The 12478-nt window shown below is 58.5% G+C and overlaps 1 protein-coding gene across 2 annotated transcripts; it reads left to right on the top strand.

Annotated features, from left to right (window-relative positions):
- The first annotated feature begins 2960 nt into the window (after positions 1-2960).
- LOC121352785 (cytohesin 1 interacting protein) lies at positions 2961-10333 on the top strand. Of its 2 annotated transcripts, none has more exons than XM_041466015.1 (8): positions 2961-3355; positions 4943-4992; positions 5563-5617; positions 7802-7904; positions 8023-8116; positions 8255-8324; positions 9104-9170; positions 9585-10333. In XM_041466015.1, exons 1-8 carry the CDS (start codon positions 3245-3247, stop codon positions 10022-10024), a joined length of 990 nt encoding a protein of 329 aa, XP_041321949.1. In that variant the 5' UTR covers positions 2961-3244; the 3' UTR covers positions 10025-10333. The 2 variants fall into 2 exon arrangements, with proteins under 2 accessions (XP_041321949.1, XP_041321950.1); XM_041466016.1 differs by having other exon boundaries at positions 9107-9170.
- Positions 10334-12478: the final 2145 nt, after the last annotated feature.

A 12478-nucleotide genomic window follows, 5' to 3' on the forward strand; every position in this document is an offset into this window, starting at 1 on the left:
CCCACAGCAGTGTGAGCTCTCCCCGAGCTGCCTTTCATACAGCACTCCCTGATCCTGCTCTTCCAGCCACTGAGATTTTCAGTGGTGCAAATCTGAGTGGCACCAGCTCACCCTGAGCACTCAATTCTGGAGTGTGCGTGCTTGAAAATTCCCCTGACATAGCCATAATCCGGGAATTTAAGTCAGACTTCGTTTTAACTTAAAGCACGTCAAAATGAAATCTGCCATGCTGTGACCCAAGAAACTTCAGTGGCTTTTGAAGGATACTCTGGGGGGTTTTGGTGGGTTTTTTTTTCCCCTTAAAAACACCTTTGTATTGTAGCAGTTACTCGCGGACTCTCAGGCTCCTGCACATCCCAGGAAGGTGTCATTGTCCCGGCGCTGCTGTGGCCGGGCAGCCGAGGTCCCGACGGACCAGCAGCAGCAGCAGCGGCTCATCGCTGAGCGCCGGCTGCCGTCCCCCGGCAGCGGAGAGCTGCTCTGGCAGCAGCCGGAGGCATTTCTGCTCCCGGAGACATTCTTTTCCAGCGCTCTCGGGCGGAGCGGGTGCTGCTTCTGCTCGGGACGCGGCGCCCGGGCTGCGCGCCCCGGCCCTGCCGCGCTGCCTTGGCTGGGAAAGAGACAGGGCTGGCTCCCCACGTGCTTATTGTTCAGTAGATCACCTCCCCGGCAGCCCCTGGTGCACGCTGGGCAGCTGAGGAGGGGAGCCAGCTCCTGAGCCCCGAGGGCTCGTGTCCCGCACAGGATGGATGCCTCCTTCCTTCTGTCGGGGTAAGGCGTCGTGGGCAGCCAGCCTGCGGGCGCTGCAGCCTCGGAGCAGGAGTGTTCCATCCCTGGCAGCGCTCAAGGCCAGGCCGGACCGGGCGCGGCCCTGGAAGAAGGGGAACCATCGCTCCAGCCCTGACACCGAACCAGCGCCGTGCCAGGGAGGAGGCTGGGCCAGGGCATCCGTGCGAGATCCCCGGACACGGGAGAGCCCTGCCGGGCCCCGCTCTGCCTCCGAGCAGCTCCGAGCCCTGCCGGGCCCCGCTCTGCCTCCGAGCAGCTCCGAGCCCTGCCGGGCCCCGCTCTGCCTCCGAGCAGCTCCGAGCCCTGCCGGGGAGGGGCAGGTGGGCCGGAGGGGTGGGTGCTGGGGGTGTGGGGGTGTCTGCTGTGGTGCGGGGTGAGAGACGGGGGTGAGAGGTGCCTGCCGGCGTGAGGGATGCGTGTCGGGGGTGAGGGATGCCTGTCGGGGGTGTGGAGTGCCTGCCGGGGGTCAGGGGCTCCTGCCGGGGGTCAGGGGCTCCTGCCGGGGTTCAGAGGTGCCTGCTGAGGGTCAGGGGTGCCTGCCGGGGGTCAGAGGTGCCTGCCGGGAGTCAGGGGCTCCTGCCGGGGTTCAGAGGTGCCTGCCGGGGCTGAGGGGCTCCTGGCGGGGTTCAGACGTGCCTGCCGGGGGTCAGGGGCTCCTGCCGGGGTTCAGAGGTGCCTGCCGGGGTTCAGGGGTGCCTGCAGGGGCTGAGGGGCTCCTGGCGGGGCCGAGGGGAGCGTGGCTGTGCGGGGCGCAGAGCAGCGCAGGGTAACGGGGCTGCTGGGGCAGCTCGCACCGAGGTCCTGCTTTGTGCTCTGATGAGAGGTGTCGTTTATTTCTGCCCTCGGCTTGTTTGCAGATGAGTCACTGGGTTTCAGGAACGTCAGAAAGGGCTGCCGGAGGAAGCGAAACGCGCTTTGTTTTCAAGCACTCAGCGGGGTGACCGTGAGCAGGAGAAGGGGAAGAGGCTTTGAGTCACCCGCTGCCCGCGCTGGTCCCTGCGCCTCGGCAAGTGAGCAGATGACACACGGGGGCGCAGATATTTTTCTCAGGAAGAGAGAGAGAGCTTTCCCCGTTGCCTGCTGTGCTTTTTGAACATCTTTTTTTCTTCCCCTTAACCCGGAGGGGTTCTCCCAAGGAACTCGGAGGTGAAGGACAGACATCTGAATCCGTTGTTGTGGTGCTGCTGTGTGCACCACTTCCCTGTCGCTGTCTGTCCGGCAGGAGAGGCACAGGCACAGACCAGCCACCAGCCCTCCTCCAGGTGGGAGGACCAGAAGTTTCCTGACAGGCTGTTTCTTCCGTGAGATGCCGGGTTTTTGAGGGATGAACCTCTAGGATGGGTTTGTACTGACACTTCAGCCATCCAGGGCAATGAAGGGAACTCCTGGAGTGGGGGAGGATCCATCCCAATGCTTTCCTGGCACTAAGAGCTCATCTGCACCAGCAAATGTCATGCACCTGCTCCATGGACACCCATCCTCAGAGTCATAAATCTTCCTGGAACTCTGGCCATCCTGGAAAGGTGCAGGGATGACATCTGGCCACGGCTCTCCTTGGCACCATGCCTGTCCCAGCTCTGCCACAGCAGCCCCCTGTGCCCAGTCCTGCAGACTCTGCAGGGGCTTTGCTGTGTGTCCCTGAGCTGCTGTGCCTTGTTCCTCACCAGACCAGAGTGCTGGCTGAGGGCATTGCCCTGCCCTCGCTCTGCCACGCTTCAGCCTCTGCTCCTGGCCTTCAGCTCCTGTTTCCCTCTGCAGCTGAGCTCCTGCACTGACACCATTAGCCAGGGGCGGTGTTACTGTCCCATCTTTGCCAAGAGGTGAGCTGAGGGATGCCAGGGATGCCGAGCAAGTCAGAGTATGAACAGGTTGAGGTCAGGTGAGTGCCCGAGGCAGGCAGGGCTGCGAGGACAAATCCTGGCAGAGCAGCAGCTGCTGGTGAGAACTGTGTGCAGGAACGGAAAAATTAATCAGATTTCCGTAACTGCCAAGCCCGATTCTTAACTCCCGTGTGAGCACAAGGCACACCGAGAGCCTGGGGCTCTGCTAGGAGGGATTTGTGTAAGTCGCACCTAAACCACGGATCACGTGGCGGCCCTTCCGCTCCCGCACCCTCGGAGCGCTCACCCTGAGCCCCGGAACAGCGCTCACCCTGAGCCCCGGGACGGCACAGCATTCACCCTGAGCCCCGGCACAGCGCTCGCCCTGAGCCCCGGGACAGCGCTCCCCAGCCCCGGGAGGGCACAACGCTCGCCCTGAGCCCCGGAACAGCGCTCCCCAGCCCCGGGAGGGCACAGCGCTCACCCTGAGCCCCGGGAGGGCACAGCGCTCACCCTGAGCCCCGGGACAGCGCTCACCCTGAGCCCCGGGACAGCGCTCACCCTGAGCCCTGGCACAGCGCTCGCCCTGAGCCCCCGGCGCTCCCCGGCCCCGGCACAGCGCTCCCTGCCCGGCCATGGCCCTGCGGCGGCTGCTGCAGCCCAGCCCCAGCCCCGGCCCCGCGGACGGCAGGAGGATGCAGCACTTGGCCAGCACGGTGGGCACGCTGCCCCGCGGGCGCAGGCAGGTACGGGCTGTGGCCCAGCCCAGCACGGAGCCCCGGGCTCGCCGAGCTCCTGGGCTGGGCTGCTGCGGGGGTGACCGTCGGGCTGGTTTTGGGGTGGCAGCGCTGGCGGTGTGGGAAGCTCTGCGAGTAGCGAGGGATGCTCGGGCCGTGAGGGGCAGAGGCAGCTGAGACCGGCCCCGGCTGAACTCTGCTTTTCCAGGCGTGCTGGGAGCCAGGGAGGGTGCGTGCTGTCTGGGCGCTCCTTCCAATGTGCATTTATCTCGGCCTGGCGGCCTGGCTGCCCTCGCCTGCAAGGCTGCCAGCAGCGGCACCGCGGGCCATTCCCGTGCGGATCTGGGAGTGCTTCTGTACAGCTGCTGGGCTGAGCGGGGCAGCACAAATCCCACAGGCTGCGCTGCTGCGGCCGCCCATCGTCGGCTGAGCAGTTCAGCTCTGGAATATTCGTCTGACACAAAGAATCCCGAACAGAAAGTGTCTGTGGGTGGCGATAATCTGAAAGTATACCCAGAAAACCCGCTGCGATGTCTGTGCTCTGCGGGCTTTGCTGTGCCCGGCTGCAGAAGGGCACTCGCTGAACCTCCCCGTGTGCGAGGGGCCAAGGGGCACCCGGAGCCGGGGGAGGGGGGCTGCGGGGCACGGGCTGGGGGCCAGAGCCGCCCTCGGGGGGCGGCGCTGCTGTGGATGGGATTGGGACTGGGAGTGGGACTGGGACTGGGGCTGGACTGGGACTGGGACTGGGACTGGGACTGGGACTGGACTGGGACCAGGACCGGGACTGGGACTGAGGCTGGGACTGAGGCTGGGACTGGGACTGGGACTGGCACTGGCACTGGCAGAGCTGGACCACATCAGGGCCAAGGCTGCACTGCAGGGACTGTCCCCAGGGCAGGGGTCCCTCGCCCAGGCATGGCCCTGCTATCAGCCCTCCCATCCCCTCCCAGGGGGATCATACACGGCCTCTCTGTCCTCCCCCTGTCCCTCGGCAAGGAAGTGCACCTCCGTGAAGTGGCTGTTTCTGCAGCAGGTCACGCTGTGCCACCATTTTATCCTGCTGAAGAGACATCAGCTCTGCTGACTACAAACACCTCACTGTGAATGGAACTCCTCATTCATGGCTCCCTTTTAGGGGAAGAACCCACGTTTGGTGCTGACCTGGCTCTTCCCAGAGACCCCTCCAGGTGTCCCTGGCCTGAAGCAGGGGCCTGGCTGGGAGATGCTGTGCAGACCCTGCAGGGCTCAGGGGGTGCACTCCCCTGCCTTGGGGGTGCTTTGTGCCTCTCCTGGCAGGTGTTCACTTTATAAACACCACACAATTTTAGAGGAAAGGGACTAAAGTGAGATGAGCTCTTGGCACAACAGAGATGTGATTTGTGCTCTGAGCTTGCCACCAGCATCTGACAGGAGGATTTGACCTCCAGATGCTTTTCCTCCTGTTCAGAAAGCTCAAGCTCTCTTTTGACCAAGGCAGAGGTGTTGGTGGGATGCCAGCAGATGTTTTTAGTTCTTCTCTAAACTGCTGGTTTTATCTGTGTGCCTCAAAGAACCACAAACCTACTGATGCCTTTCCTCTCCTGTTTCTGGTCACAGCTCGCCTTGGCCAGATCCAGCTCCTTGGGCGACTGCTCCAAGCCACAGAGGTACGATTCCATGATTCTGTGACTCCAGAGTCACTGTTCTGGCTTATTCTGCATGAAAGGTGTGTCCTGGGAACTGTGGCAGCCCAGGTGGGATCGGGGTGCGAGGCAGAGAGTGGCACCAGCACCTGCAGGTGCAGTTGTGAGCTTTGGCTTGGGAACAGGCAGCACCGTGGGAGGGACGGCATGGTGACACCCCACGGCGTGGTGACACCCTACAGGAACAGGGGGGACGGTGTGGTGACACCCCACGGTGTGGTGACACCCTGCAGGAACAGGAGGGACAGTGTGGTGACACCCGGTGGCACAGGAGGGACAGTGTGGTGACACCCCGTGGCACAGGAGGAAGGGACAGTGTGGTGACACCCCGTGGCACAGGAGGGACAGTGTGGTGACACCCCGTGGCACAGGAGGAAGGGACAGTGTGGTGACACCCCTGTTTCGGTGCAAACGCGGGCCTGCAGGGGAATTGTGTGTTAGGGTTAGGGTTAGGGTTTGGGTTAGGGTTTGGGTTAGGGTTAGGGTTAGGGTTAGGGAATTGCTCACGTGGAATTGTGTGTGCTCCTCCTGCAGGCACCTCGTTGCTATACTGAAAGAAGATAAAGAGACCTTTGGGTTTGAAATCCAGGTGAGAGCTAAATGACAAGCTGTTTAATTAAAAACAAAACGTGGTGCAGAGTCTGAAGTGTCGCATCCCCACACCCAGGGAAGGCAGGCCAGAGCAGAGCAAAGTGAACTCTGTGAAGGGCTGTGAACTCTGAAGGGCTTACAGCACTCATACAAGGCACATACAGGGATGTTTCTCCAGGGATTTTTTCGTAGTGAAGGTCACAGATGAGAATTTCTGGCCTTCTCACAAGTCAGAGTGCTGAATACAGGAGAAATCCCACCCAAATCCAAATAAGAGCGGAGGTAGGTTCCTTCTTACCTCCATAAGTGAATATTTTTGGGAGGATTGTATATGAGAATATTTTCAAACAAGAGAGATCAATAAACTATCTTAAAAATTACCTTATGCTGGCTTTTTGCCACCTCCTTTAATATGAGAAAACTCTCTTAAAAATTACCTTATGGTAATTTTGCCTTTTAATTACCTTATGGTAATTATGGCTTTTTGCCACCTCCTTTAATATGAACAGAGAGAAATGTACTTTTCAAGGAAATGTACAACATTTTTCCGTAAATACCTGCTAAGCATGACTTTTGGGGCAGGAGTTAATCATATAGGAGGAGATTCTCTTTGGTGTGGAAGTCAGTAAGTCATCAGGCAGGAGAACCAGAATGTTACCAGAAGTACTGCTGGGGGAGATTCTGTGTTTGTGGGTTTTGTGAGAAGGGTAACTCCTCATCAGCAGGTCTGCTAAAATCCTGGGTAAAGCTAAAAACTGATCCCAGCAATAAAGGGATGTAGTCTGGGAGCAGAGGGATCTGCCTGCCAGCAGCAGGGCACTTTCAAAGTGCTTTCCTCTCTCTGCACACAAAGGGAAAAAGTGTTTTCTGTGAAATTAGTGTATTAGGAAAAGCTTAACTTTGCCCAATTTGGGTCTGTAACTAATGAGCGGGTCAGCACTCAGCTCGTGAACAGAGGAGAGCTTTCAGAAGGGAGGATAATTGAGTCAATTATTGGGCTTTTGTTTAAATTGTCAGGGCAGATTTTCATTATATGTGGCATTCTGATTAAAAATAATTGTTCTTGGCACGTTTTCTTCCTGAGCATACATTCAGCGTGAGCACCTCACAGGAAGTGGGGGCTGCAGAAAGGCAGCCTCCCTCAGCTACTGAGGATGTCTGAAGCTGCAGTTCCGTCGCTGTGAGATACATTCAGGCAAAGCAGAGTAAGACGATGTGAAACTTTAGGTCTAGATCTGCAGGGAGCTCGTGCTTCACTCGTCACTCTCAGTTTAGGCATGAATTTTCCTGCTAAAAAGGCTGGAATGACTGCACGGGGGGATTTGGGCAGATGAGCTCTGAGCTTGCTCAGCCTCCATCCCTTTGTTGAGAAATCTGGGACCCCAGCGTGGGCTCTGTCTGGGTTAGAAGTGGCAGTGGCAGGTTTCCAGGAAGCAGATGTGGTATTTGCATGTCACCAGAAAAGGTTTCCTGCTGCTGTGGGATCCGGGCAGGCTGCGGCACCGGAGTTTGCAATTTCTAAACTCATGTCAGCACCCACAACCACACGAGGGATTTAGAGTAATTAGAGTTACCAAATGTTCAGTTAAATGTGTACGTCAAGAATAAAAAGAACTTCGAGGAGGGTGGGGATGTGTGTGGGTGACAAGTTGCAGAGGCCAGAAGAGCAAAAGTAAGTTTAAATCTTCTGCCTTTCCAGTTCCCACACAAACTGAGCTGTCTGGTAGCAGCAGCTGACTCCACACAGCATTCCCAATGAATAGGAGTCAATCCCTGGAAAAGCCCCAGTCCCATCCTGTCATGTTCCCCTGGGAACATGAGACATCTTTCCAGAAAGCCATTCCCACCCATGCTGACATATTCTTGGTTGAAGTCGCAGAGTTTTTAATGCTGAACGACCAGCTTGCTTTAAAACTAGTGGTTTTTGTTGTTGTTGTTTGGGTGGTTTTTTTTGTTTGTTTTGTTTTTTGTTTTGTTTCACAAACCCAGTGTAGAGGCACCTGTCAGATGTCTACTGTTTTCTGCTGTACAAATGCATTTTTAATTGTTGGGTCGTAGCATTTTGATCTCACTTGCATGTAACGTACTCTGCCCACCACAGCCTTCTCATTGAAAGAGTACTGAATTTTAAATGGCTTTCATGGCTCCAGGGCTGCTAACCCTGTCCCTTTGGCATTAACAGACTCTTAGGTTCTCACACCAGAATGATTTCTCCCTGGAGGTGTGCACTTGTGTCTGCAGAGTCCAGGAGGAGAGCCCTGCCCACCTCTCCGGCCTCCAGCCTGGTAACTGTCCGTGGGTGTTCCTGCCCTGGGAGCCCGATCCTCCCCCCTGCCTGCTGCTGCTCCCGGAGCAGGAGGGTGTGCACGGGCCGCTGGTGCCCACTCTGTGTGTCCCCGGCAGGTGACATCCTCACCAGCATCAACGGCGTGAGCACCGAGGGCTTTGCTCACAAGCAAATCGTGGACTTGATAAAGTCTTCAGGGAACTACTTGAGGTGGGTGTCTCTCCTTTGGACGGGCTTTGGCCTGATTTCCTCTCCCACCCACAGCCCTGCACAGCCTGAGGGGCAGAAATCCCAAGGGCTGGGCAGGGCAGAGCCTCTGTGCTCAGGGCAGCATCACCCTTCCCACAGGTTAGAGACCGTCAACGGGGCCCTGCTCCTGAGGAAAATGGAGCTGGAGACCAAGCTGCAGGCTCTCAAGGTAACAGGATTAACAGGTTGTCCCACTGTCACATGGAGAGGGCTGCTGTGGCTCTCTGCTGATGGGGGCAGCTGGCTGGCCACGGGACAGGGCTGACACCGTGCTGCCAGCACCCCCAGCCACCCCAGCCCTGGTGCCCCTGGTATTGTGATTATAAACCAGGAATAGAGAAGAAATGTGGTCACAATCCCAGGAGTGCCCGGATGAGCTTAGGCTGGTCAGTTTGGGTGTGGGAGTGTCCATGTGCACAGAGTCCTCTGGACTGGTGGGGGGTGCCCCTGTGGCTGTCCCCAGGCACAGCCTCGCCCCTTTGGCATTTTCAATCAGCTCTGCAGTCGTTTATTTCCCCAGAGCTGACCTGCAGCAGAGGGAAGGAGACGTTGCTGGGTGTTGGATGGCTGGGGGCGCTGGGGGCTCCCAGGATTTCCAGGTGTGCTCCCAGAGCCGGCAGGGCTGGCAGGCTGTGCCAGTCCCACGCTGTGAGCCCGGGGAGGAGGAGCGGGGTGCCTGCGCCTGGCGGGCGCTCCAGAGCTGGGCAGGGCTGCAGAAGAGCGCTGGCACTGCCACAGCTGGGTGGAGGTGGGTCCGTGCTCCCCAGGCGGGCTCCAGGCTGCTCCTTTCCCAAATCGCAGCTGGCAGTGCTTTGGCCCGAGCACCTCAGCCGTGAGCCGACTCCTGTTTTCTGGAAGAGACTTGCTGACCTCTGGGACCCCCTGAGCCGCACCTTTACAGCCTGTTTTGTTCCCCTGGAGTGACAGAGCTGTTCCTTGTCCCCACAGCAGGAGCTGCACCAGCGGTGGGGGGAGCTGCGGGCGCTGCTGGCCCGGGAGCGGCTCCTGCTGCACGGTACGTGTGGGGCCGCAGCACTCGTGCAGCCTCGCCGGCACCGGCTTCCTTTCCCTCCCGAGGAGGGCACGGGGCTGGCCGGGGATCGCTTTCGTGCCGAGGGTGATGAACCTGGCCGCTGCTTGGCCGATGCACACCAGGGGCTCTTTGCATCACTCCTGCGCCGGGACTTTGTGCGGGTGGTGAAATGTTTTCCATCCTTACTTTGGTTTTACCGGGGAAGGGGCTGGGTTGGGTTTTGTATGGACTGCCCCGGGTGCAGGCAGCACCAGCCGGAGCAGCTGCCCTCGTGGGAAGGGGCTGCTCCCTGTGCCGAGGGGCTGGGCACGATCCCCCAGCGCTGCCAGGCACAGAGGCGCTGCTCCTGGCGAGGAGCAGGGCTGGCTAACGCTGCTCTCCGGCTGCTGCTTCCAGGGGAGGTGACCGACAGCGCTCTGCTGGGGCCGGCAGAGCCCGGCCCGGGCTGCGACTCCCCGGGACCGTTCCTGCCCACCAAGCCGCGCTTCTCCAGCGACAGCAGCTCCCGCAGCCGCCTGAGCTCCATGACGCTGGGCAGCGAGGACAGCTTCTACCAGGGCAGCGCCTTCGAGGACTCGGCCGCGGAGAGCCTGAGCCGCCAGGGCAGCACGGACGATGAGTGCGCGTTCCCCAGGGCGCGGGGCTCCCTGCGCAGGAACCGCAGCGTCAGCCTGGCCAGCAGCGGCTCCGCGTCCCCGCTCGGCCACAGCAGCGCCTTCTCCAGCAGCTTCGGCACCCTCCCGCGGAACAGCCGCAGAGCCAGCGTCCGGAAGCAGCTTTTGAAATTCATTCCGGGCTTTCACCGGGCCGTGGAAGAGGAAGAAAGTCGGGTGTGATGTCACTGTCGCCCTGGATGCTGGGCTCATGGCCTGGGGCTGCGGCACACCGCGGTGGCTCCAGGGCACTCCCCAGACAACAGCTCTGATGAGATCACACGGCTCTGGGGTCTTAATTATTTTCATTTTTAATCAGAGCACGCTGCGGACCTCTTCATTAACGTGAAAAATGAGTGACTCCAAAATGTGAAGAACCTTTGCAGAACTTCCTCAGCGAACTTTACTGTTAATAACAGTTTTTAATTGAATGCGAAATTGATAGCTATTTATTTCCTGTTACCGGAGTCAGTGTCTTCCAAAGGTCTTTAATAAAATGAGTGCTTCTACTAAAACCAGTTGCAGAGTCCCGCTGGGAGGAGGACGGAGCCTGGAGTGTGTGGCAGAGGGAGCCTGGCAGGGCGTTCTGGAATGAAGCTGTCCTGCCAGGCTTGCAGCCGTTGTACAAACGGTGTGATGACCCAGTGCTGGTTTGGTCTGACCAGCTGCAGCCTCTGCCAGGTGCTGATATCCCGTGTCTTGCCAAGTGTCCCATTCCAGGGCATGTGGAGGGGCAAGGACCCTCCTGAGCACACACGTGTCCCCAGGCTCCTCTGCAGAGCCGTGAGGGGTGTCTGTGACCCTGCCCGGAGCAGCTCTGTGTGTCCTGCAGAGCTGACCGCCCTAGGGCAAGAGGGAAGAAAGGCAGAGGGCTGTCCTGCAGGGAGGAGCAGCACTGCTCTGCTCTGCTCTGCTCTGCTCTGCGCTGGCAGGGTGGTGACACCCAGGGACCCCCCTGCCCAGCAGTGCACGGGGCTGAGGAGCTGCCCTTGGTCCCGCTGCTCTCAGCACGCCACACCTGCTCACATTTATTTCCCCAGAAGCCGAGGCTTCAGGCAGTAAGGATCACTGAGAGCACGTGTGAAAAAAGTGGAGTTTAATAACCACGGGCACAGATGTGAAGAAAAAGAGAGTTTTTTCGCTCCCCCTCAGTAATAGGAAAGGCTGTTCAGCCTGAGCAGCCTAAAGATGTTTTTCAAATACAACTGGAAGCATTTTAAAAATAATTCAAGGACCTTGTGTGACTCACTGCCCGTTGCCCGGGCAGCCTGTGCAGTTGTACCCTCAGGTACCGCAGTGCTGGGGTTTTCTGGGCTTCTCAGAGACAGCAGGCTGAATCCAACAGCTTCCCTGCCAGAGGAGCTCCAAACAAAAACAACCTGCTCCCAAAACCTCTCTGATTCATGAACACAGCTGAGACAGAAGAGTCAGTCCTGGCCTCTGCAATTTCTGTGGGAAGGATTAAATAGCTGGAAATATGGCACAGCTCTGGGAAAGATAAAGGGCACTCAGGGGGCTGGGGGACAGCCAGGGGAGATGGGGACAGCCAGGGGAGATGGGGACAGTCAGGGGGCTGTGGGACAGCCAGGGGAGATGGGGAACAGTCAGGGGAGATGGAGGGATGCCGGGGGGCTGTGGGACAGCCAGGGGAGGAGCTGCCATGGTGTGTACATGGGTGATGTCCTGTCTGCGCTGCTGCACCCATGATTTGCTGTCTCACAATAGAGGAGTTCTACTTTTCATTGCCAGTAGCATCCTCTGAAAGGAGAAAAAATAAATTAGAGATTGGTTCTATTTGGCCAAAATGTTCGGTTAAAGGCAGATGCAGGGGTGTCCAACATCAACCAGGGGCAGAAAAACCAGAACATCTGGTGAGAGTCATTGCAGTGCCTGAAGGGAATGGACAGCCCCAGCACTGAGAAAGGGACCCTGAAGTATTGCAGCCCCACACTCCAAAGGTGTGATTCCTTTAGGCATGAAAGGTTAACTTGCCACAGTTTGGGATCCAGGCACTTGCTGTGAGTGTGGAAAGGCTGGAGGAGCCTGGCAGCCCAGGAGCTCAGCCTGAAGCAGTGTTGCCCTCCCAGCAGGGTGAGAGCACGCTCTGGGTGCCGCAGGATGACGGCGTGACACGTTCTCAGCCACGGTCACAAACAGGATGTGGGTGACAAGCACCGAGCCCTGCTGTGCCCCAGCCTGGGGGGGAGGAGGGAGCTCACAGGCCAGACAAAGTGCTCAGGAAGAAAAGCAACTGCAACAGCTTTTAAAAAAGGCATTTCTCCTTGCAGAGAGCACTTTGGGTGGATCCTGCTCTGCCTCCTGGGTGAGGGGCAGGAGGAGGGTGGGTGTACAGGCAGCATGGGACAGTGACACCAGGGGCTGGGGCTGGACTCCGTGGGCTCTGGACCTCCAGCAGCAGAGTTCTCACTGATCACAGGGGTGTTGGAGGGACTGGAGAGTTCCCAACAGCCAATGGAACCTGATAACCTCTGCTTATCCCCGGGGGCTGAGGGGACAACACAAGTTTACTGCAGAGGAGAGTGCAGCTGTTCCCCATGAATGCAACTGGATTTTAAACTGAACATTTGCATTAATGTGATGAATGCTACAGAGCCTGACCTTCTCTGGGGACTTAAC

This window comes from Pyrgilauda ruficollis, unplaced genomic scaffold, assembly GCF_017590135.1.
Source record: "Pyrgilauda ruficollis isolate IOZ18807 unplaced genomic scaffold, ASM1759013v1 scaffold196, whole genome shotgun sequence".
Classification (NCBI taxonomy): Eukaryota; Metazoa; Chordata; class Aves; order Passeriformes; family Passeridae; genus Pyrgilauda; species Pyrgilauda ruficollis.